We start from the raw sequence: 27096 nt of genomic DNA, 5'->3' as shown, positions 1-27096 counted from the left end.
TGACGCAAAACCAATCCTGACGTGATGGCAAAACGCATCCTCATGCCCCACAACGCCTGACTGCACGCAAAACGCATTCTACGTTGAGCAAAGCATCGTGGACGCAAAAAGCATCCTGACGTGACGCCAAAAAGCATCTGACGTGACGCAAAAAAAGCATCCGTATGAAGCATCTGACCGGCAAAAAAGCATCTGACGTGACGCAAAACGCATCCTGGACTACGCAAAACACATCCTTTGTGATGCAAAACGTCATCCGTGATTGTGACGCAAAAGCATGTTCCTTGACGTGACGCAAAAAAGCATCCTGACGTGACGCAATAAAGCATCCTGACGTGACGCAAAAACGCATCCTGACGTGACCGCAAAACACATCCTTTTGATGATGCAAAACGGCATCCTGGGATGTGACGCAAAAACGCGTTCACTGACCCGAAGTGCGCCAGAAAGCATCCTGACCCGAGGCAAAACGCAGTCAGTACGCTGACGAAAACGACAGCCTGTATGTTAATGCAAAATGCAGCATCTATTATGATGCAAACACACATAATCCGGCTGTATTTCTGCTGTAGTAAGGACTAGTGATACACACTCACAGTAACTGGTTAAAGAGCCTTAGTAGTCCTTACCTTTATCCAGGGACCTCTCCAGTGACAGTTTGGGCGAGGCTATCTTCCTGGACCAGGATGAGGTGGACCGTCTGGCCTGGTCTGCTCTGCATGCACCTCCAGAACCTCCTGGTTAGTGAAGCCCTGCAGGCTCACCCCGTCCAGCTGGCACAATGAAACAGGCCAAAATTACTTCTCACCCTTGTCCCCGTAAACTCTGACAGGGGGTTTATGACATTTTTCTATTTTAAGCAGGAGACAGTGAGAACACATTTTTCAATAGAAACCTGAACAAATCTCTCTCTGGGTTTTGCGTCACATAAGGCTGTGTTTTACGTCACATAAGGCTGTGTTTTACGTCACGTAAGGCTGTGTTTTGCGTCACGTAAGGCTGTGTTTTGCGTCACGTAAGGCTGTGTTTTGCGTCACATAAGGCTGTGTTTTGCGTCACGTCAGGATGCGTTTTGCGTCACGTCAGGATGCGTTTGGCCAGGATGCGTTTTTCCAGGATGCATTTTGCGTCACGTCAGGATGCGCTTTGCGTCACGTAATGCTGCGTTTTGCGTCACGTAATGCTGCGTTTGCATCATATAATGCTGCGTTTTGCATCACGTAAGGCTGAGTTTTGCATCACGTAAGGCTGAGTTTTGCATCACGTAAGGCTGAGTTTTGCATCACGTAAGGATGCGTTTTGCATCACGTAAGGATGCGTTTTGTGTCACGTCAGGATGCGTTTTACGTCAGGATGCTTTTTGCGTCACATCAGGATGCTTTTTGCGTCACGTCAGGATACTTTTTGCGTCACGTCAGGATGCGTTTTGCGTAATGTAAGGATGTGTTTTGCATCACGTCAGGATGCGTTTTGCGTAATGTAAGGATGCATTTTGCGTCATACCGGCTGTATTTCTGTATTTTGAATGTTATATATATCTTGATAACTTGATGTCTGACATGCAAAACATTTTGGGACTATATCAACAATGGACTAATGAAACGAATACCAGTTTGGTGGAATTTTCCTGTAAGACCAATGGATTTATTCAGAAATGCAGACTTTCATAAAGGGTACATTGGTGGCTCGGGAAGTGCACTGTCTAGCACTCGTTCCGTGCACCGGTGTAATTAGTGAAAGGACATCCCTAAACCCTCGGGAGTGTACATGTGACAGGATGATAAGGTGGACACGAAGACAGGGCCTTTTAAACTACCATCCTAATAGATACATACTCCACTGTCCTGCAGTCCAATGAGTTCAACCTTCCTCCTGCCATCTGCAGTCCAATGAGTTCAACCTCCCTCCGGCCATCTGCAGTCCAATGAGTTCAACCTCCCTCCTGCCATCTGCAGTCCAATGAGTTTTTTCCAAACTAAAAGACCTGCCCCCCCCCCGGGGGGGGCCCATCTGCAAGTTCCAAATAGAGTTTCAACCTCGCTTCCTGCATCTTTTATCTGCAGTCCATATAGTCAAACCTCCCTCCTGCCATCTGCAGTTCCAATGAGTTCAAACCTCCCTCCGCCATCTGCAGTCCAATGAGTTCAACCTCCCTCCTGCCATCTGCAGTCCAATGAGTTCAACCACCCTCCTGCCATCTGCAGTCCAATGAGTTCAACCTCCCTCCTGCCATCTGCAGTCCAATGAGTTCAACCTCCCTCCTGCCATTTCTAATTACCATCCAGCATCAGAGGGGAAGATTAATATGACAAATTTGTTTACTACTCTATACAGTAATTTTCAAAAAGTCTCGGGGAAAGCATCCAAAGATCTATGAACTAATTTCCTGTGACTTCTCAGAGGCTTGCTGCATTGGTCACTTCCTTGGCCATTGGTCAGTTGAGTGTGTGACAGAGGTGATTTAGAAGAGGTTGAGTCACCGTGGAACTCTTATCTCTCCTGGACTCTTTGTTTCATTACACCGGTTAGGGAGAGGGATACAACACCCTCTGAGCTAACTGGAGACTGCTAACCTTGTAAAGTGAGCGGTCTGATTTCACACGCACGCACACACACACGCACGCACGCATGCACACACTGGTGTTATCCCTCACGTACAGTCTGCTTGACTTGTCGTACTTGGATGGCCTAGTACAGTGTCTTCAGAAAGTATTCACACCCCTGGACTTTTTACATGTTTTGCTGTGTTACAGCCTGAATTTAAAAGAATGTATTAAACATATTTTTTTGTCTACACACAATACCGCATAATGAAAACATGCTTTTATAAATTCTTGCAAATTTATTGGAAATAAAATACAGAAATCTGATTTACATAAGTATTCACACCCCGAGTCAATACATGTTAGAATCAACTTTGGCAGCGATTACAGCTGTGAGTATTTCTGGGTAAGTCTCCAAAAGCTTTGCACACTTTGATTGTACAATATCTGCACATTATTCTTCAAGCTCTGTCAAGTTGGTTGTTGATCATTTCTAGACAGCCATTTTCAAGTCTTGCCAAAGATTTTCAAGCCGATATAAGTCAAAACTGTAACTAGGCCACTCGGGGACATTCAATGTCCTCTTGGTAAGCAACTGTATATTTGGCCTTGAGTTGTAGGTTATTGTCCTGCTGAAAGGCGAATTTGTCTCCCAGTGTCTGTACAGCAGGGATCATCAACTACACGGAACAAAAATATAAGCGCAACATGCAACAATTTCAACAATTTTACTGAGTTACAGTTAATATAATCAGTCAATCAGTCAATTGAAATAAAGGAATTAGGCCCAAATGTATGGGAAGCGCAGCCATGGGTTAGGCATAGACCCACCCACTGGGGAGCCAGGCCCAGCCAGTCAGAATAATTACACTTTGAATGTTGTATCAATACACCCAGTCACTACAAAGATACAGGCATCCTTTCTAACTCAGTTGCCAGAGAGGAAGGAAACCACTCAGGGATTTCACCATGAGGCCAATCGTGATTTTAAAACCAAGTTTAATAGCTGTGATAGAAGAAAACAATGGAGGATGGATCAACAAGATTGTAGTTACTCCACAATACTAATCTAAATGACAGACGGAAAAGAAGGAAGCCTGTACAGAATAAAAATATTCCAAAACATGCATCCTGTTTGCAATAAGGCACTAAAGTAATACTGCAAAAAAATGTGTCAAAGAAATGTACTTTTTGTCCTGAATACAAAGCATTATGTTTGGGGCAATCAAACACATCACTGAGTACCCACTCTTAAAATGTTCAAACATGGTGGTGGCTGCATCATAATAGGGGCATGCTTGTAATCAGCAAAGACTAGGGAGTTATTTTAGGATAAAAATAAACAGAATAGAGCTAAGCATAGGCAAAATCCTAGAGGAAAACCTGGAGCAGTCTGCTTTCCAACAGACACTGGGAGACAAATTCACCTTTCAGCAGGACAATAACCCAAAACACAAGGCCAAATATACACTGGAGTTGCTTACAAGATGACATTGAATGTTCCTGAATGGCCTAGTTACAGTTTTGACTTAAGAATCTATAGCAAGACTTGAAAATGGCTGTCAAGCAATGATCAACAACCAACTTGAAGAGTTTAAAACAGAATAATGTGCAAATATTGTACAATCCAGGTGTGCAAAGATCTTCTAAAAATCCCCAAATCTGTTTTGACTTTGTCATTATGGGCTATTGTCTATAGATGGGTGTGACAAATTCAGTCTGCAACAACAAAATGTGGAATAAGTCAAGGGGTATGAATACTTTCTGAAGGCACTGTACATGTCTCCCCTTTTCATATGTGTCTGGTGTTAGCTAGTTACTGGATGGAACAAAAGAGGGTTATGATTTTGTAATGAGATGTTCGACGATCAGGTGTCCACATACTGTTGGTCATGTAATGTATGTTTTTCTCATTTAAAGGTGATAACTAGGGAAGTACCACCTGAAGCAGAAATATACGAGTTCTGTCCCAAATGGTAGTAAGTGCCAGGCGCACCGATTTGAGTGTGTCAAGAACCGCAAAGCTGCTGACTTTTTACACGCTCAACAGTTTTGTGTGTCTATCAAGAATGGTCCACCACCGAAAGGACATCCAGCCAACTTGACACAACTGTGGGAGGCATTGGAATCAACATGAGCCAGCGTCCCTGTGGAACGCTTTCAACACCTTGTAGAGTCCATGCCCCGAGTGCAACTCAATATTAGGAAGGTGTTCCTAATGTTTTGTACACTCAGTGTATTGTGCACTTATTTTGAACAGAGCCCTATGGGCTCAAAGTAGTGCCCTAGGGAATAGGGTGCCATTTGGGACAAATACATGCTTTGTTATATGTATTAGAATCATTGAAAGTTGAAGAGGTTAGAAACTGATTCTAGTCCATTCCACTGCAGAACAACTGTTGGCTGATGTCCACATGGAGGTTTTGAGTGAGTCCATTCTTAACTGAAGCGCTGATGTGGGCTTTTTAGTTTTTACTGTAGTTCAGTGTAGTGGCACAATGAGCTGTCAATCACGTAGAACAATGCATGTCTGAACCATTGACATTCGCAGTACATTACACAACACATTTGAAAAAAAATCTCTTATGGTAGTGCCACTGTGCCAGTACAGTAACTTAACACTTGAACCAGTCTGATTGTGCTTGTCCACCCTGGCTCCCACGTCCACCCTGGCTCCCACGTCCACCCTGGCTCCCACGTCCACCCTGGCTCCCACGTCCACCCTGGCTCCCACGTCCACCCTGGATCCCACGTCCACCCTGGATCCACGTCCACCCTGTCGCATCGCACGTCCACCGCTGGCATCCCGACCTGTCCACCCCTGGCTCCCACGTCCACCCTGGCTCCCACGTCCACCCTGGCTCCCACGTCCACCCTGGCTCCCATGTCCAGCTGTTCTCTTTCTTTCTTTCTCTCTTGTTTCTCTCTCTCCCTTCCCTCTTTTTCTTTGCTAACTGACTGAAATGTATTGTAAATATTTAGGGTGTGTGTATTATATTCATCAGGGATGCCCATTAGCTGTTGCCAAGGCAGCTACTCTTCCTACGGTACGAACACATTAAGGCACTTACGTCACTTCCAACTTTGTGGCAACAGTTTGGGGTGTGTGTGTGTGTTCGTGCGTGTCCTCCGCCTGGCCCACAGATGTTCCTTCCTTCTTGACATCCCAAAATCATGTATTAGGCTATTTATTCAGTGAAACGTTGGAGAGGAATTGCGCAACGGTGCGGGGTTAGCCATGTTAATTAATCAGGTACAGTACTGGAGCTCATGTCACAAGCCTTTGAGTTTTTACACACTGGGCTGACAGAAAGCGAGAGAGACACACACACACACACCATGTAGGACTCAAACGGTTCCATGTGTGTGGGGAGTGGTTGTGGTCAGTCCAAGGGAGCTAGCTCTGAGGAGTTTCTCTTTACATCTTTACACTGGTAATGAACACGCAGCGTAAAATAATTCCTCCTTCATGTCCTGCTGCTGATTTCCCCCCAGGTTCACTGTAAAAAGTCCTACAGTACAGTTGTGGGGGAGCAGAAATCATGTCTGTCTCATTACTTCCTGGATCACAATCAGCAATATTGTTACCCTGTCAGTGTCCCAGGGTTGACTTCTCACTCAGTTAAGCTTAAAGGGAAATTCTGCCACTTTTCAACGTCATGTTCATCACCTCCAGCAAAAAACCAGTGTCTACGTAGAGTAGAGTATGTGAAAACAGCAGGTTTCTATAATCTGTGGTTAAAAATATAACAAGAATGGTCCTTAAAAAATGCTTCTCTGTGACAGGTAGGATTAAAAGTAAAAAATTATGATTTTCAAAACCTGCAATGATTTCTTAGCTCAAACAAGTTTTTTTTTGTGGAACTTTTGCTGATTTCTACAAAATGTTAATGTGCCATTTTCACATGTGTTGACGCTGGTATTGTGCTGGGGATGATGAAAGTGAGGTTGTAAAGTGGTGGAATTGCCCTTAACAGCGAAGTTCCATTCAAAATACAATTGAACATGTTTTGTGTTGTTCCTCATGTCCCAGAGTTATTAACATGTGCATTGACGCTGTCCTTGTGTGTTACAGGTGTGGAGGAGATATCTCTGTCTGAGCTGAAGGACAAATGGGAGCAGTCTCTGGGGCCACAGTACGATGTTCTGGTGAGATTCTAACTGACAGCAGGAAATGAACATATGGACAGAATACCAACACACCATAGACAAGCTCAGAGAAATCAGTCATGTCAAATGAGTAACAGTTTGATTTGATATCAAGCAAGGTTTGATCATCCCATAGGGAAGGAATTATATAATTAAGCAATAAGCCACGAGGGGTTGTGGTATATGGCCAATATACCACAGCTAACATGCTGACCAGACCGCTCGCACTCCCGCTATCACGCGCATGTTGATTTTGTCCACCCACACCAGACGCGATTAGGACACATGTTTATATATCAAAATGAACTCTGAACCAACTTTATTAATTTCCGTCAATTTAGCTAGCTAGCTTGCTGTTGCTAACTAATTTGTCCTGGGATATAAACATTGGGTTGTTATTTTACCTGAAATGCACAAGGTCCTCTACTCTACTTTCTAGTAATCTTTCTTCCTTCAGGCTTCTTCTTGGGATTTTATATGATGGTTGCAACCAATTTTAAGGTGCATTACCACCACCAACTGGACTGGAGTGTAAACCTTAGTTAATCTTTCAATCACCCACGTGGGTATATGCTCCTAAAATACAATGAGGAGATGGGAGAGGCAGGACTTGCAGCGTGTCAAGCGTCACAAATAGAACCAAGTTCTATTTTAGCGCCTGGCTACGCAGATGCTCGTTGACGCGCGCGATCAGTGTGGGTGCAATGATTGAATAACATGTATGTGTACATTTATTTTGCAATGCTTATGCACGCGTCAGCATGTAAGGGCTGTTCTTGACGCGGATACAGCCCGTAGCCGTGGTATATTGCCCATATACCACAAACCCACAAGGTGCTATTATTGCTATTATAAATTGGTTACCAATGTAATTAGAACAGTAAAAATAAATGTTTTGTCAAACCCATGGTATACCGTCTGATATACCACGGCGTTCAGCCAATCAGCATTCAGGGCTCAAACCACCCAGTTTATAATGACCATTGTTTGTGTGTTTTCCCTCCCAGGTGGTTGAACTGGACCCTGTTATTGAAGATGATGCTGAACTACAGAATTACTCCAAGGTGACCACCAGTTACCATCAAATATTGGAGCTTAATGCTTATGCCACACAGTTCCCTTTGACAGAACCGCCCCAGTTATCACAGGGATGTTAAAGAATGGAGCCGGAGGGGGATGGCTGACGTTTTATGGGCTCTTAACCAACTGTGCTATTTTGTGTGTTTTCTCACATTGTTTGTAACTTATTTTGTACATAATGTTGCTGCTACCGTCTCTTATGACCGAGAAGAGCTTCTGGACATCAGAACAGCAATTACTCACCTCGAACTGGATGAAGATATTTTCCTTTAATGAGTCTGACGCAAAGGACATACTGTTTCTCCGAGACCAGGCCCAAATCCCCGGCATTCGCGTGAAGAACAGACGGAGGTACAGGGGTTGGAGATCGGTGTGCCTTGTGAAAATTTGTTGGTGAGTGGGTAAGAATAAACTGGATGAGGTCCGTTCGAGACTATCCTACCAGCGGGACATTAAAACTGTGATATCTTATGTTTCGCCAAGTCGTGGCTGAACGACGATACGGATAATGTACAGTTGGCTGGGTTTTCCATGCACTGGCAGGACAGAACAGCTACGTCCGGTAAGATGAGGGGTGGTGGTGTGTGTCTATTTGTGTCACGATCGTGTGGAAGAGATTCGGACCAAAACGCAGCATGAGGAAAATAAGCCATCTTCTTTTAATAAATGAACGAAGATGAACATGAAACGAAAACACTATACAAACAAACAAAAAACAACAAATGATCGTGAAGCAAAATAACGCAAGTGCACAGACAAGCAACAAACGTTAAACAAGACAACTACCCACAAAAGCCTACTGCCTATGGCTACCTTAAATATGGCTCCCAATCAGAGACAAATGAATGACAGCTGTCTCTGATTGAGACCCAATCTAGGCAGCCATAGACATAACTAGACAACCTAACAATACTCTATCCCATACACATACAACACCCATAGACTAACCAAAACACACACAACATACAATGCCCACCCCAACTCACGCCCTGACCAACTAAACATAATCAAAATAACATAAAAATAGGTCAGGAACGTGACATAACCCCCCCCTCAAGGTGCGTACTCCGAACGCACCACCAAAAGTCTAGGGGAGGGTCTGGGTGGGATCTGTCCACGGTGGTGGCTCCGGCTTCTGGACGCTGCCCCACACCAACATAGTCACTCCCGCTTCCGTATCCCCCAATGACACCCTCCAACTAAACCCACTAACTGAAGGGGCAGCATCGGGATAAGGGGGCACCGGGATAAGGGGCACACCGGGATGAGGGACGAAGCTCCGGGCTGAGGGACGGCAGCTCCGGGCTGAGGACGGCAGCTCCGGGCTGAGGGACGGCAGCTCGGGCTGAGGGACGGCAGCTCCGGGCTGAGGGACGGCAGCTCCGGATGAGGACGGCGCTCGGACTGGCTGGCGGATCCTGGTGGCTGGCTCTGGCTGGTCATGGCTGGCTGACGGCTCTGGCTGGTCATGGCTGGCTGAGGCTCTGGCTGGTCATGGCTGGCTGACGGCTCTGGCTGGTCATGGCTGGCTGAGGCTCTGGCTGGTCTGGCTGGCTGAGCTCTGGCTGATCGGTTGGCGGAAGGCTCTGGCTGATCGGTTGGCGGAAGGCTCTGGCTGATCGGTCTGGCGGAAGGCTCTGGCTGATCCGGTCTGGCGGAAGGCTCTGGCTGATCCGGTCTGGGATCGGACGGTCAAGGCTCTGGCTGATCCGGTCTGGCGGAAGGCTCTGGCTGCTCGGTCTGGGGAGGCTCTGGCTGATCGGTCTGGCGGAAGGCTCTGGCTGATCCGGTCTGGCGAAGGCTCTGGCTGATCCGGTCTGGGAAGGCTCTAGCGGCTCCTGTCTGGCGGACGGCTCTAGCGCTCCTGTCTGGCGACGGCTCTGTAGGCTCATGGCAGACGGGCGGCTTTGCAGGCTCATGGCAGACGGACAGTTCAGACGGCGTATGGCAGACGGCAGTTCAGGCGTGGGCAGACGGGCAGTTCAGGCGCGTGGGCAGACGGGCAGTTCAGGCGCGCTGGGCAGACGGGCAGTTCAGGCGCCGCTGGGCAGACGGGCAGTTCAGGCGCCGCTGGGGCAGACGGGCAGTTCAGGCGCCGCTGGGCAGACGGGCAGTTCAGGCGCGCTGGGCAGCGGAGTTCAGGCGCGCTGGGCAGACGGCAGTTCGGCGCGCTGGCGACGCGACTCTGGCCGCTGAGACGCACTGTAGGCCTGGTGCGTGGTACCGGAACTGGAGGTACCGGGCTAAGACACGCACCTCAGGGCGAGTGCGGGGAGAAGGAACAGTGCGTCCAGGGCTCTGGAGACGCACAGGAGGCTTGGTGGCGTGGTGCCGGAACTGGAGGCACTGGGCTGGAGACACGCACCATAGGGAGAGTGCGTGGAAGAGGAACAGGGCTCTGGAGATGCACTGGAAGCCTGGTGGTGGTGTAGGCACTGGTGGTACTGGACTGGGGTGGGAAGGTGGCGCCGGATATACCGGACCGTGAAGGAGGACACGTGCTCTTGAGCACCGAGCCTCCCCAACCTTACCAGGTTGAATGGTCCCGTAGCCCTGCCAGTGCGGCGAGGTGGAATAGCCCGCACTGGGCTATGCAGGCGAACCGGGGACACACCTGTAAGGCTGGTGCATGTACACCGGCCCGAGGAGACGTACTGGAGGCCAGATACGTTGGGCCGGCTTCATGGCATCCGGCTCGATGCCCAACCTAGCCCTCCAGTGCGGCAAGGTGGAATAGCCCGCACTGGGCTAAGCACGCGTACTGGGGAACCGTGCGCTTTACCGCATAACACGGTGTCTGACCAGTACGACGCCCTCTTACTCCACGGTAAGCCCGGGGAGTTGGCTCAGGTATCCAACCCGGCTTCGCCACACTCCCTTTAGCCCCCCCCCCAAGAAATTTTTGGGTGAGCCTCTCGGGCTTCCAGCCTCTCTTACGTGCTGCCTCCTCACCCAGCGCTCCTGGGCTGTGGCTGCCTTCTTCTCCTCCTCAAGCGGCGATTCACACCAACCTTAGCCCAGGGTCTCTTCTCCATTGAAAATTTGCTCCAACCTCATTCTCTCTCTCCATTGCTTTAGTTCCTTCCTCCTTCCTCAATCCGCTTGGTCCTGTTGTGGGTGGGTAGTTCTGTCACGATCGTGTGGAAGAGATTCGGACCAAAACGCAGCATGAGGAAATAAGCCATTTCTTTTAATAAATGACCGAAGATGAACATGAAACGAAAACACTATACAAACAAACAAAAAACAACAAATGATCGTGAAGCTAAATAACGCAAGTGCACAGACAAGCAACAAACGTTAAACAAGACAACTACCACAAAAGCCTACTGCCTATGGCTACCTTAAATATGGCTCCAATCAGAGACAAATGAATGACAGCTGTCTCTGATTGAGACCCAATCTAGGCAGCCATAGACATAACTAGACAACCTAACAATACTCTATCCCATACACATACAACACCCATAGACTAACCAAAACACACACAACATACAATGCCCACCCCAACTCACGCCCTGACCAACTAAACATAATCAAAATAACATAAAAATAGGTCAGGAACGTGACAATTTGTCAATAACAGCTGGTGCGCGATGTCTAATATTAAGCCTCAAGGTATTGCTTGCCTGAGGTAGAGTACTTAATGATAAGCTCGGTTTGTTATTTTTGATTAAAACAAAACCATTATTCATTAAATAAGAATACCGAACTTGTTTTTGCGTGGATTCCACAAAGCGGTTAGCTTTTAACAGCTAGGACCGCTATTTCTTGTCCCGGAATCCTGCTTAACAGACAGGTTGAAGCCTGCTTGACAGAGACGATAAGCTGCTAGCCATTAAGCTAACTAAGTTGCTACCAGATGAGTTTAGCAATGGAGCCCTCTTTGTCTGAAGAAATAAATCAACGGTTTCTGCGCTGTAGAAGCTGTATCTACTACGCTTTGTTTCTGGACAAACTGGATCACTCAGAGTTCCGATGTGGCAATTGTTTGCTTGCCGAGGATTATAGACTTGAGGTGGCTTCCTTGATCACACAGGTCACCGGCTTACGTAAGAAACTGCGGGAAACGCAGAGTGGAACTTTTACATTTTCAACGCTGGTGGCTGGACGGCGTTCGCGCATGTTGGATGCAAACAACAAATATTTTGGCCGTCCTGGATCTTCCTGCACCTTCATCACTGGGTGTGCCTGTGTCTTGCCGGCCGCAGTGCCAACTACTATGATTTTGAAGTCGATATCGCCAACCTTCCGTCCCTGCTCTGGATCGAGCGGGGCGTCTCCATCTGCCGGAGGACTGCGCCAGGAGAAATGGGCTCAAGTTATCCTTCTTCTCGCCCGTCCATAAAGGGTTCTCTGAATTCTGTGAAGCAAGGGTGTGGGCGGATTTCCTTGTCATTCTTGCCAGCTGTGATTTTGGGCAGCTCCATGGTAACTAATGTGACTGTTCCTGGTGCAAAAACGATGTCCTATCCCGGAGCTCGAGTAAAGGACATGTGGGTTTTAATGACATGAAGGGTAGCCCTGAACAGTTGAAACTGGATTTTAAAGGGCCGATTGACTCTCTGCTAGACACTAACAAAAGACCCATCTGGCCCTGTGCCCTCTCTGAATCATGGCATTAAATGCTTAAGCAGGATTATTTCTCTTCACAACTGGCTATGTGATTATTGCAGCTCAATGGGTATAACTTTTGTTGACAATTTCAATACCTTTTGGAAACAAAACACATTTTATAAGGAGGATGGGATCCATCCAAATCATTTGGGTTCCTGGATCCTTTCACAGCATTTTAAGGCTGTGTTGAGACAATGATTTATCAATGACYCAAGCCCAGCCCAGCTAATCCCTACCATTGTGACGTGGAGTTGTCATAATGCTGACACARTCTTCCCAGTAACGCAATGAAAACARGTAAGCATCCCTGAAGAAAAGTGCTCACAATAGCCCACTTTAACATATAGGCTTAAGAAACAAGGTTCATGAAATCAGTAATTTGCTAGCATAGGCTGCTGCTGTAAAAATGTATGTGTAATGGCTTTACACCCTCTGCTATATTGTGGATAAAGAGTTACCTGTCTAACAGAACACAGAGGATGTTCTTTAATGGAAGCCTCTCCAACATAATCCAGGTAGAATCAGTTATTCCCCAGGGCAGCTGTCTAGGCTCCTTACTTTGTTCAATCTTTACTAATGACATGCCACTGGCTTTGAGCATTATTTCAAATCAAATCAAACTTTATTTGTCACATGCGCCGAATACAGTATGTGTAGACCTTACCGTGAAATGCTTACTTGCAAGCCCTTAACCAACAGTGCAGTTCAAGAAAGAGTTAAGAAAATATTTACCAAATAAACTAAGGTAAAAATAAAAAGTAACACAATAAAATAACAGTAATGAGGCTATATACAGGGGATACTGGTACCGAGTCAATGTGCGGGGGTACAGGTTAGTCAAGGTAATTTGTACAGTTAGGTAGGGGTGAAGAGACTATGCATAGATAATAAACAGATTGATTTGGGACAAATCATTCACTAAACCCTAAACTTCACTAAACCCTAAAATCAACTAAATCTTGTAATAAATAATGTGGAAAATGAGCAAGTTGAGGTGACTAAACTGCTTGGAGTAACCCTGGATTGTAAACTGTCATGGTCAAAGCTAATTGATACAACAGTAGCTAAGATGGGGAGAAGTCTGTCCATAATAAAGCGCTGCTCTGCATTCTTAACAACACTATCAACAAGGCAGGTCCTACAGGCCCTGGTTTTGTCGCACCTGGACTACTGTTCAGTCGTGTGGTCAGGTGCCACAAAAAGGGACTTAGGAAAATTGCAATTGGCTCAGAACAAGGCAGCACGGCTGGCCCTTGGATGTACACAGAGAGCTAATATTAATAATATGCATGTCAATCTCTCCTGGCTGAAAGTGGAGGAGAGATTGACTTCATCACTACTTGTATTTATGAGAGGTATTGACATGTTGAACTCACAGAGCTGTCTGTCTAAACTACTGGCACACAGCTCGGACACCCATGCACACCCCACAAGACATGCCACAAGAGGCCTCTTCACAGTCCCCAAGTCCAGAACAGACTATGGGAGGCGCACAGTACTACATAGAGCCATGATTACATGGAACTCTATTTCACATCAGGTAACTGATGCAAGTAGTAACATTTTATTTAAAAAACATATAACAAACATTTTATGGAACAGCGGGGACTGTGAAGCAACACAAACATAGACACATGCATACACACACACACACACACACGATAACATACGCACTATACACACACATACACATGGATTTAGTACTGTGGATATGTGGTAGTGGTGGAGTAGGGGCCTGAGGGCACACAGTGTGTTGTGAAATCTGTGAATGTATTGTAATATTTTTATAATAGTTTTTACACTGCTGCTACTCACTTTTTATTATCTATGCATAGTCACTTTACCCCTACCTACATGTACAAATTACCTCGACTAACCTTTACCCCCGYACACTGACTCGGTATATAGCCTCGGTATTGTTATTTTATTGTGTTACTTTTTATAAAAATTTTATAAAATTGTACTTTTGTTTATTTAGTAAATATTTTCTTAACTCTATTTCCTGAACTGCATTGTTGGTTAAGGGCTTGTAAGTAAGCATTTCACGGTAAGGTCTACACCTGTTGTATTCGGCGCATTTGATTTGATAATAAAGTATTCTATTCTTTTCTATCCTAGCTGCTACCCATCCACACCATGCGTCTGGGGGTGGAGTTGGACTCGTTTGACGGCCACCACTACATCTCCTCTGTGGCCCCAGGGGGCCCTGTGGCCAAACACGGCCTCCTGAGACCAGAGGACGAACTACTAGAGGTACTGGACAGGCATCGAACAACAACACACCGCACAACACACATACAACATTTTCCTTGTCTAAATGCATACAAAGTAACCAAACCATGACATTTAATAATGGATGGGATGTAGCATAAAGATCAGTAAGTGATAGATAACCCGTGATCTGCCAGTCATAATGCATTGGTTATACATGCAGGCTTTACCTGGCGGAACCTCAAAATTATGGTAGCACACATTTAATGTGTCATAACTTAAAATCATTTCCTAGTATATTTTGTTCCCTATCACCTTGAGCCTGTCCAATGACCTTGGTGGTCAGGCGATGTCCCTGGCTCCAGTTCAGATGTAGCTGTGACTGGAGGGGGTTAGTTAGACCTGTGTCTAATGTACACTACAGGGGAACTCTGGGCTGTTGTATTTTCTGTTGTTCATTAGGCTTTTGCATTATAGGTGTGTGTGTTTGTCTATATGAGTTTGTGGTTGGGGGAGTGTGTGTGTTTGTCTATATGAGTGTGTGGTTGGGGGAGTGTGTGTATGCGTACATACTCCTGTGAAGAGGGGTTAGCAGGCTAACCGAGGCCATCTGTACGTCAGACCCCTGCCTCCCTCGCCCCCTCTGTGCCACCCCCTGCGCACCCCTACCCCTCTTCCTGCCCGCTCCCTCTTCCTGCCCGCTCCCCTCCCTGGCACGGCTTGGTGCAGATTCACCACTGTGCCCTCAGCCTGTTGCTGTTGGCAGTCGTGGCAGAAGCAACCACCATGGTACTGTGGCACACACAGGACAGGAATACTCTGGGAGAGGAGGAGAGGAGAGCGAGGAGGGGAGGGAGGCTAGTTTGTAGAGCTCCAAATGTATCGCTAGATTCATCTTTTAAATGCCCGAAGGTATAGCTCAATTTTATGTCAGGCTTCGTCACATCCCCAACCCGGCATACTAGTACACACACATTTTTCTGAGCCGCAGTCTCCCGGTAAGATGGCAGGCCCCTAAACCTTAGTAGAGGTGGCCAGGTCTTCCCTACATCTCTGGGCAGATGGCACGGAGCAGCCAGCATCAGCCAGGCTCTCCAGATGCTCCTGCACATCCCGCTCCATTAAACAGCAATCAAGAGGCCCAGCGGCTCCCTGAGTCCCCTCACTGAGAATAGGGCTATACCACTGGGTTGGCCCCTCTGATCTCACACACACACACACGCGCACACACACATGCATGATCACGAGCACACACACACACACACACACACACACACACAGGCGCGTGTACAGACACACACACAGGCGCAAGTACCAACACACACCCTCCTCTGGGCTACTATATCTCTCTTGGTTCACTTCATTAACAGTGAGATAACCTTTGTTGGGAATTGTTGAAGTCACAAATTGACTCCATTAGCTTCTGATGTCTTACACTACATGACCAGAAGTATGTGGACACCTGCTCATCGAACATCTCATTCCAAAATCATCGGCATTAACATGGAGTTGGTCCCTCCCCTGCTGCTATAACAGCCTTCACTCTTTTGGGATGCCTTTCCACTAGATGTTGGAACATTGCTGCGGGGACTTGTTTCCATTCAGCGACAAGAGCATTAGTGAGGTCGGGCACTGATTTTGTGCAATTAGGCCTGGCTTGCAGTCGGCGTTACAATTCATCCCAAAGGTCTTCGATGGGGTTGAGGTGAGGGCTCTGTGCAGGCCGGTCAAGTTCTTACACACCGATCTCGACAAAACATTTCTGTGTGGACCTTGCTTTGTGCACGGAGGCATTGTCATGCTGAAAGAGGAAAGGGCCTTCCCCAAACAATTGTCACAAAGTTGGAAACACAGAATCGTCTAGAATGTCATTGTATGCTGTAGCATTAAGGTTTCCCTTCACTGGAACTAAGGGGCCTAGCCCGAACCATGAAAAACAGCACCAGACCATTATTCCTTCTCCACCAAACTATACAGTTGGCACTATGCATTGGGGCAGGTAGCTTTCTCCTGGGATCCGCCAATCCAAATTTGTCCATCGGACTGCCAGCTGGCTCCAGAGAATGCGTTTCCGCTGCTCCAGAGTCCAATGGCGGCGAACTTTACACCACTCCAGCCGTCGCTTGTTATTGCGCTTGGTGATGTTAGGCTTGTGAATCTGCTCGGCCATTGCAATCCATTTCATGAAGTTCCCAACTAAGTTATTGTGCTGACGTTGTGTCCAGAAGCAGTTTGGAATTCGGCAGGGAGGACAGACGATTCTTATGCGCTACGTGCTTCAGCACTTACCGGTCCCGTCCTGTGAGCTTGGGTAGTCTACCACTTCGCGACTGAGCCGTGGTTTCTCCTAGACGTTTCCACTTCACAATAACAGCACGTACAGTGGACAGGGGCAGGTCTAGAAAGGCAGAAATGTGACGACCTGACTTGTTGGAAAGGTGCCATCCTATTATGGTGCCACGTTGAAAGTCACTGATCTATTTAGTAAGGCCATTCTACTGCCAATGTTTGTCTATGGAGATTGCATGGCTGTGTGCTCAATTTTTATACACCTGTCAGCAATGGGTGTGGCTGAAATAGCCGTATCCACTAATTTGAAGGCGTTTCCACATACTGTTGTATGCACGGTACCAGTCAAAAGTTTGGACACACCTACTCATTCATGGGTTTTTGTTATTTGTACTATTTTCTACATTGTTGAATAATAATGAAGACACCAAAACTATGAAATAACACATATGGAATCATGTAGTAACCAAAAAAGTGTTAAACAAATCAAAATATATTTTAGATTCTTCAAAGTAGCCACCCTTTGCCTTGATGACAGCTTTGCACACTCTTGGTTTTCTCTCAACCAGCTTCACCTGGAATTGTACTGTATAGTGTATCTTCCCTTTTGAAACTGGTCACCAGCCAAAAGTTGGCTGTGTATTTACTCTAAGTGAAATGTTGCCTCTGTGACTGAGCTGTAGTGTGGGGTGCTGATGTGTGTGGTGTGTGTGGTGTGTGTGTGTTGTGTGTGTGTGTGTGCGCGCACACTGTGCAGGTGAATGGCGTGCTTTTCTGTGTGTCTGCCTTGTGCAGGAGATAGAGCACCTCTGTGTGTTATTGTGGTTATGATATCTTAAGGGAATTTCCTGTACGCTACATGTGAATTGTGTTTGTGTCGCCGTACGTGCTTACGTGTGTCTCTGTCTACAGGTAAACGGGGTGCAGCTGTACGGCAAGTCGAGGCGCGAGGCGGTTGCGTTCCTTCGTGAGGTTCCCCCTCCCTTCACCCTGGTGTGCTGCAGACACCTGACAGAGGAGAACTCAGACTACCAGCCTGACCGGGACGATGAGTGGCGCTCGCCCAGCACCGCTGCCAGCCTCTCTGAGGTCAGGACACACATTCAGACAGTCACACACGTGCACACACACACACACACACACATATGTAAGCACGCACACGCATGTACACACACACACACACACATACATACGTATGATAGCCATGCTGCATGTCCTTACTGTGTGTAATGTAGCCGATGACAGTTGCCAGGTGACAGTACAACACATATCCGTTTTTATCTGGTAAAGATGTTCCGGAACCTAAAATATCCTGTCTTAACCGTGTTCCTCTTTCACCCAGCAGGACCAAGCCACCCTAAAGGAGATCTCAGAGGAGGAGCAAGCGCCCACATACCCCAGCCACCAGAAGGAGAAAGTGCATGAGGAAGGAGAAGAGGAGGAGGATGAAGAGGGAGAGCTGGCTCTGTGGTCCCCAGACATCCAGTTGTTGGAGCTGGAGAAGAGAGAGAGAGGCCTGGGCTTCAGCATCCTAGACTACCAGGTAGGGGGGGAGAGAGAGGCCTGGGCTTCAGCATCTTAGACTACCAGGTAGGGAGAGCGAGAGAGGCCTGGGCTTCAGCATCCTAGACTACCAGGTAGGGAGAAGCGCGAGGGCCTGGGCTTCAGCATCCTAGACTACAGGTAGGGAGAGAGAGACCTGGGCTTCAGCATCCTAGACTACAGGTAGGGGGAGCGAGAGAGGCCTTGGCTTCAGCATCCTAGACTACCAGGTAGGGAGAGAGAGGCCTGGGCTTCAGCATCCTAGACTACCAGGTGGGGAGAGGAAGAGGCCTGGGCTTCAGCATCCTAGACTACCAGGTAGGGAGAGAGAGGGGGAGGCCTGGGCTTCAGCATCCTAGACTACAGGTAGGGAGAGAGAGGAGGCTGGGTTCAGCATCCTAGACTACCAGGTAGGGAGAGAGAGGTGGGCTTCAGCATCCTAGACTACAGGTGGGGAGAGAGAGGCCTGGGTTCAGCATCCTAGACTACCAGGTAGGGAGAGCGAGAGAGGCCTGGGCTTCAGCATCCTAGACTACAGGTAGGGGAGAGGAGACCTGGGGCTTCAGCATCCTAGACTACCAGGGTAGGGAGAGCGAGAGAGGCCTGGGCTTCAGCATCCTAGACTACCAGGTAGGGAGAGAGAGGCTTGGGTTCAGCATCCTAGACTACCAGGTAGGGAGAGCGAGAGAGGCTGGGCTTCAGCATCCTAGACTACCAGGTAGGGAGAGCGAGAGAGGCCTGGGTTCAGCATCCTGCACTACCAGGTAGGGAGAGAGAGGGCATGGGCTTCAGCATCCTAGCTACCAGGTAGGGAGAGAGAGGGAGGCTGGGCTTCAGCATCCTAGACTACCAGGTAGGGTGAGCGAGAGAGGCCTGGGCTTCAGCATCCTAGACTACCAGGTAGGGAGAGCGAGAGGGCCTGGGCTTCAGCATCCTAGACTACCAGGTAGGGAGAGAGAGGCTTGGCTTCAGCATCCTAGACTAAGGTAGGGAGAGAGAGGCCTGGGTTCAGCATCCTAGACTACCAGGTGGGAGAGCGAGAGAGGTGGGCTTCAGCATCCTAGACTACAGGTAGGGAGAGAGAGACTGGGCTTCAGCATCCTAGACTACCAGGTAGGGAGAGCGAGAGAGGCCTGTGCTACATCCTAGACTAGCAGGTGGGGGGAAGAGAGAGGCCTGGGCTTCAGCATCCTAGACTACCAGGTAGGGGAGAGAGAGGCTTGGGCTTCAGCATCCTAGACACCAGGTGGGAGAGAGAGACCTGGGCTTCAGCATCCTAGACTACCAGGTAGGGAGCGAGAGAGGCCTGGGCTTCAGCATCCTAGACTACAGTAGGGAGAGAGCCTGGCTTCAGCATCCTAGACTAAGGTAGGGGAGAGGAGAGAGGCGCTGTTCAGCATCCTAGACTACCAGGTAGGGAGAGAGAGAGGCCTGGGCTTCAGCATCCTAGACTACCAGGTAGGGAGAGGAGAGAGGAGGCCTGGGCTTCAGCATCTAGACTACCAGGTAGGGGGAGAGGAGAGGCCTGGGCTTCAGCATCCTAGACTACCAGGTAGGGAGAGGAGGGCCTGGGCTTCAGCTCCTAGACTACCAGGTAGGGGGAAGAGAGAGGCCTGGGCTTCTAGCATCCTAGACTACCAGGTAGGGAGAGAGAGGCCTGGCTTCAGCATCCTAGACTACCAGGTAGGGGAGAGAGAGCGCTGGGCTTCAGCATCCTAGACTACCGGTAGGGGAGAGAGAGAGAGGCCTGGTGCTTCAGCATCCTAGACTACCAGGTAGGGAGAGAGAGAGGCTGGGTTCAGCATCCTAGACTACCAGGTAGGGGAGAGAGAGGCCTGGGCTTCAGCATCCTAGACTACCAGGTGGGAGAGAGAGAGAGAGGCCTGGGCTTCAGCATCCTAGACTACCAGTAGGGAGAGAGAGAGCTGGGCTTCAGCATCCTAGACTACCAGGTAGGGAGAGAGAGGTGGGCTTCAGCATCCTAGACTACCGGTGGGGGAGCGAGAGAGGGCCTGGGCTTCAGCATCCTAGACTACAGGTAGGGGAGAGAGAGAGGCCTGGCTTCAGCATCCTAGACTACCAGGTAGGGAGAGAGAGACCTGGGCTTCAGCATCCTAGACTACCAGGTAGGGGAGAGAGAGGCCTGGCTTCAGCATCCTAGACTACCAGGTAGGGAGAGGAGAGAGGCCTGGGCTTCAGCATCCTAGACTACAGGTAGGGAGAGAGAGACCTGGGCTTCGGCATCCTAGACTACCAGGTAGGGAGAGAGAGACCTGGGCTTCAGCATCCTAGACTATCCAGGTAGGGGAGAGAGACCTGGGCTTCAGATCTAGACTACCAGGTAGGAGAGACGAGAGTGGCCTGGCTTCAGCATCCTAGACTATCAGTAGGGGGAGAGGCCTGGGCTTCAGCATCCTAGACTACCAGGTAGGGGAGAGCGAGAGAGCTTGGTTCAGCATCCTAGACTACCAGGTAGGGAGAGAGAGGCCTGGGCTTCAGCATCCTAGACTACCAGGTGGGGAGAGAGAGGCTCTGCCCCTCGCACTCACCTGTCTTGTCTCTGCTTTCTACTCTTTCTGCCTCTTCTTCTCCTTTTCATCCCCTTCGCTCTCTTTCATTCCTGTTAGGGTAGGGTGGTATCCAGATGTTTGTATCGTCATACCGTCCTTCTCTCATCCCGGGATTTACGATATTACCAGCTTAGTACATAAGGGGGCGCCCAAAAAATACATAAAAGCCCATTTGACGTCTATTACCAGAATGCTAACAAAATTAGCACAAGTAATAGCACATTTCCATAGAGGTTGCTCGTTTAATATGCTAACGAGCGCAAACAAATGTTTTTTAGGTTTTTTTGCAAAGACATTAAGTTATGCCTATATACAGTGGGGAGAACAAGTATTTGAAACACTGCCGATTTTGCAGGTTTTCCTACTTACAAAGCATGTAGAGGTCTGTAATTTTTATCATAGGTACACTTCAACTGTGAGAGACGGAATCTAAAACAAAAATCCAGAAAATCATATTGTATGATTTTTAAGTAATGAATTTGCATTTTATTGCATGACATAMGTATTTGATCACCTACCAACCAGTAAGAATTCCGGCTCTCACAGACCTGTTAGTTTTTCTTTAAGAAGCCCTCCTGTTCTCCACTCATTACCTGTATTAACTGCACCTGTTTGAACTCGTTACCTGTATCAAATACTTGTTCTCCCCACTGTAGGTAGGAGCTACCGAATGTCATTTTTGGTGAGTTTGGACATTTACAAGAGAATGTGAACCAGAGACATTGTGCAAATGAGCAGTACTGGCTCTGGAGCAGCACGTGTACAGTTTCAACTGTATTGATGGTATTGAAAAAGCATCCCGTGTGCGGTATATATGGTATATCGCCAAAGCCTAATTCCTGTTTCTTTTCTCTCACTCTCGCTCTCTCTCCCTCATCCCTATCCCTCTTTCTCGTTCTATTCCTCCTCCTCCCTCTCTTCAAATTTGGGGAGAAATATGAACTGGAGGGAGAACGTGAGAGCTTGATCCCCATACCAACAGCAGTGACCCTTGCAAAGGGCCAGGTGGTTTTACCAGGAAATAAACAAAGAACATTTTCTGGGAAAATAAACAAAGAAATTGATAATAGATGGAGCCTGGGGTGAGGAGGGGTAGAATGAGGGTGGAGGAGTCTCAAAGGGACTGTCTGAGTTCTATATGTGACCACAGTGGGGGAGGGAGTGGGCTGAAGCAGACTAAAGCCTGGTTCATTTTCATGACGGCAGACTAAAGCCTGGTTCATTTTCATGACGGCAGACTAAAGCCTGGTTCATNGACTAAAGCCTGGTTCATTTTCATGACGGCAGACTAAAGCCTGGTTCATTTTCATGACGGCAGACTAAAGCCTGGTTCATTTTCATGACGGCAGAAGTTGAAACAGAAGAGGAAAATAAGTGCGTTTTATTGTCATCCCTCCCTATTTTAGTCTACCTTTTTTCTTAATTTTGGTGCCTAATGAACATGACCCGACCAAATCCTTCCACCTCGGCTGGTTCTCTTCAGGGATGGGGGGATGCAACAGGAGGAGGGAAAATAAGCTAATGAAATCCCACTTGTCTTTTCTCATGTAGTCCGATCGGAAAAAGAAATGTGCACGACCGTGTCACATGTCATCGAGTAAGGGACAACAAAAGGAAACAGTCTGTAGTTGGGCTTGGCAAGGGGCCGCGGTGTTGCCTGGAGCTGGGCTAGCCGCCAAACATCACACACGTCAGACACAGGCACCCAGCTCCATATCGGTTGATTGTGACTGGAAAACACAAGAACTACAGTGCCGTGAAAAAGTATTTGCCCCCTTTCTGATTTTCTCTATTTTTGCATATTTTTTATTCTGAATGTTATCAGATCTTCAACCAAAACCTACTAGATAAAGGGAACCTGAGTTTACAAAACAAGAGAAGTATACTTTATTTATTTAATTTCTTAATAAATTAAATAAGTATTTAATTGTTGTGTTATTTGTTCACTCAGGTTCCTTTTTATCTACAATTAGATTTTGGTTGAAGATTTGGCAAAACATTCTGTATAAACAAAATATTAAAAAGGAGATCAAATTTAAAAGGTGGCAAATACTTTTCACAGCACTGCATAATAAGGCCCTAATCACAGTCAGTATGAACTCCACAGCAGAAATCACTAAATGATCAATGGGGTAGACCTAGGGTACTGTTCAATCAACATCGGATATCCAGGTATACCAGATTAAAACTGAAAAACATTTCAATATAACGTTATTTTTTTGTACTTTACAAAATATTGCTTCCAGTCAGAAGCAAACAGAACACTCACCTGCTAACAATACAAACAGAACACTCACCTGCTAACAATACAAACAGAACACTCACCTTTGCACAATAAACAACACTACTTACAATACAAAAGAACGCCACCTCACCATAAAGAATCTACCGTAACTAATACAAACAGAACACTCACCTGCTAACATACCAAACAGAACACACACAACCTGCTAACAATACAAACAGAAACTCACCTTGCTACAATACAAACAGAAACATCAACCTTGCTAACAATACAAACAGAACACACTCACCTGCTAAACAATACAAACAGAACACTCACACTGCTAACAATTACAAACAGACTACCTAGCAACTTACAAAAACACCACTTAAACCAGCACACTGAACCAATTCAAAACAGAACACACACCTGCTAACATAACAAACAGAACACTCACCTGCTAACAATACAACAGAAACAACTCACCTGCTAAACAATACAAAACAGAACACTCACCTGCTAACAATACAAACAGAACACACTCACCTGCTAACATAGCAAACAGAACACTCACCTGCCTAACAATAGATAAAACAGAACACTCACCTGCTTAACAATACAAACAGAACACTCACCTGCTAATACAATACAAAACAGAAACACTCACCTGCTAACAAATAACAAACAGAACACTCACCTGCTAACAATACAAACAGAACACTCACCTGCTAACAATACAAACAGAACACTCACCTGCTAACAATACAAACAGAAACACTCACCTGCTAAACAATACAAACAGAACACTCACCTGCTAACAATACAAACAAGAACACTCACGCTGCTAACAATAAAACAGCATCACTAGCTACACCGAAACACTGCTAACAATACAAACAGAACACTCACCTGCTAAACAATTACAAACAGACATCATGCTAACCAATACAAACAGAACCACTTCAACCTTGCTAACAAATCGAAACAACACTACCATGCTAACAAATACAAACAGAAACACTCACCTGCTAACAATACAAAACAGAACACTCACACGTGCTAACAATACAAACAGAACACTCACCTGCTAACAATACCACAACAGCAAACACTCACCTGTGCTAACAATTCAAACAGACACTCAACCTTGCTAACAATACAAAAGACATCACCTACTACCTTGCACATAACATATTTAACACAACAGAACACTCACCTGCTAACAATAGAAACAGAACATCACCCTGCTAACCAATACCAAACAGAACACTCACCTGCTAACAATACAAAAACACTCACCTGCTAACAATACAAACAGAACAACTCACCTGCTAACCTATACAAACAGAACACTTCACGCTGCTAACAATAGCAACAGAACACTCACCTTGCTTAACCATAGAAAAGAAAAACCACTCACCTGCCTAAAAATACAAACAGAACACTCACTCTGCTAACAAATACAAAACAGAACACACTCACCTGCCTAACAATACAAAACAGAACACTCAAACCTTGCTTAAATACAAACAGAACACTCACCTGCTTAAACAATAAAACAGAAACACTCACCTGCTAACAATAAAACAGAACACTCAACCTGCTACATACAACTATAACATAAAACAGAACACTCCAACCTGCTGAACAATACAAACAGAACACTCACTGCTGAACATACAAAACAGACAACACTCACCTGAACATAAACAATACAAAACAGAACACTTCACCTAGCTAACAATACAACAGAACACTCACCTTGCTAAACATAACAAACAGAACACTCACCTGCTAACAATACATCACCTGTTTAACAATACAAAACAGAACACTCACCTGCTAACAATTACAAACAGAACACTCACCTGCCTAAAAAACAATAAAAACAAACACTTCACCTTGCATAATCAACTATACAATAAACAGAACCCACAACCATACTAACAATACAAAACGAAACACTCACCTGACTAACAATACAAACAGAACACTCCACCTGCTAACTAAATACAACAGCCTCATGCAACAATACAAACAGAACACACACCTTCAACTAACAATACAAACAGAACACTCACCTGCTAACAATTACAAACAGAACACTCACACTGCTAACAATACAAACAGAACATCCACCTGACTAACAATTACAAACAGAACACTCACCTAGCTAACAAATACAAACAGAACACTCACCTGCTAACAATACAACAGAACACTCAACCTGCTAACAAACAAAACAGAACACTACACCTACTAACAATACAAACAGAACACTCACCTGCTAAACAATACAAAACAGAAACACCTCACCTACCTAACAATACAAACAGAACAACACTCAACCTGCTAACCAATACAAACAGAACACTCACCTCGGCCTAACCAATTACAAACAGAACACTCACCTGCCTAACAATACAAACAGAACACTCACCTACTAACAATACAAACAGAACACTCACCTGCTAACAATACAAACAGAACACTCACCTGCTAACAATACAAACAGAACACTATAAATATCTAATTTACATAAGCATTCACACCCCTTAGTCAATACATGTTAGAATCACCTTTGGCAGTGATTACAGCTGTTCCTTTTCCTTGGTAAGTCTCTAAGAGTTTTACACACCTGGATTGTATAATATTTGCACATTTATTCATTTAAATATTCTTCAACCTCTGTCAAGTTGGTTGTTGATCATTCCTAGACAGACGTTTTCAAGTCTAGCAATAGATTTAAAGCCGATATAAGTCAAAACTGTAAAACTGTAACTAGGCCACTCGGGAACAATCAATGTTGTCTTGGTAAGCGACTCCAGTGTATATGTGGCCTTGTGTTTTAGGTTATTGTCCTGCTGAAAGGTGAATTTGTCTCCCAGTGTCTGTTGGAAAACAGACTGAACCAGTTTTTCCTCTAGGATTTTGCCTGTGCTAAACTCTATTCTGTTTATTTTTATCCTTAAAAACGACCTAGTCCTTGCCAATGACAAGCATACCCATAACATGATGCATCTACTACCATGTTTGAAAATATGAAGAGTGGTACAAGTGACGTTTGTCCCAAACATAATGCTTTGTATTCAGGACATAAAGTTATTCTGTACAGTATAAATTGTACAGTAATAAATTCAGCATGCTCAAAGGGATATTCAATTTATTTTTACCCATCTAACAATAGGTGCTCTTCTTTGCAAGGCACTGGTCTTTGTGGTTGAATCTGTGGTTGAAATGAACTGCTCGACTGAGGGACCTCACAGACTATTGTATGTGTGGCGTACGGAGAAGAGGTAGTCATAAAATCATGTAAACACTATTATTCCAGTCCATGCCACTTATGTGACTTGTTAAGCATATTTTTACTCCTGAATGTATTTAGGCTTGCCATAACAAAGGGGTTGAATACTTATTGACGAAAGATATTTCATTTCAGATTTAGATTTTTTTAAATAAAAAAAACAAACAAAAAAATGTACGTTATCGGGTATTGTGTGTAGGCCAGTGATGACAAAATCTCAATTGAATCCATTTTAAATTCAGGCTGTCCATCCATTTTATACACAATGTGGAAAAAGTCAAGGGGTGTGAATCCCTTTCTGAAGGCACTGTATATAGTATATGACCTGAGTACATGACCCAGTCTCGTAGTGTGAGTGAAGTCATAAAGAACGGAGTCGCAGCTCAGAAATTAACTGAAGGAAGAATCTATAGGACTATTTAGGAGTATATACCGTGTGACCTAGTATTTAGGAGTATATACCGTGTGACCTAGTATTTAGGAGTATACAGTGTGGCCTAGTATTTAGGAGTATACCGTGTAACCTAGTATTTAGGAGTATACAGTGTGGCCTAGTATTTAGGAGTA

General features: G+C 46.1%; 1 protein-coding gene across 1 annotated transcript in view; it reads left to right on the top strand.

Moving 5' to 3' along the window:
* Positions 1 to 27096, top strand: part of LOC111952688 (inaD-like protein) — a 203128-nt gene that overhangs the window by 26657 nt on the left and 149375 nt on the right. The window contains exons 12-17 of the mRNA XM_023971582.2: positions 5175 to 5437; positions 6619 to 6692; positions 7700 to 7756; positions 14508 to 14642; positions 17802 to 17978; positions 18232 to 18450. Of these exons, the coding sequence (XP_023827350.2) occupies positions 5175 to 5437; positions 6619 to 6692; positions 7700 to 7756; positions 14508 to 14642; positions 17802 to 17978; positions 18232 to 18450 (925 nt within the window). The remainder of the gene's footprint in view (positions 1 to 5174; positions 5438 to 6618; positions 6693 to 7699; positions 7757 to 14507; positions 14643 to 17801; positions 17979 to 18231; positions 18451 to 27096) is intronic.

Source organism: Salvelinus sp. IW2-2015, linkage group LG26 (assembly GCF_002910315.2).
Source record: "Salvelinus sp. IW2-2015 linkage group LG26, ASM291031v2, whole genome shotgun sequence".
Classification (NCBI taxonomy): Eukaryota; Metazoa; Chordata; class Actinopteri; order Salmoniformes; family Salmonidae; genus Salvelinus; species Salvelinus sp. IW2-2015.
Note: the sequence above shows the minus strand (reverse complement) of the source record. Positions and strands in the feature narration are given on the sequence as shown.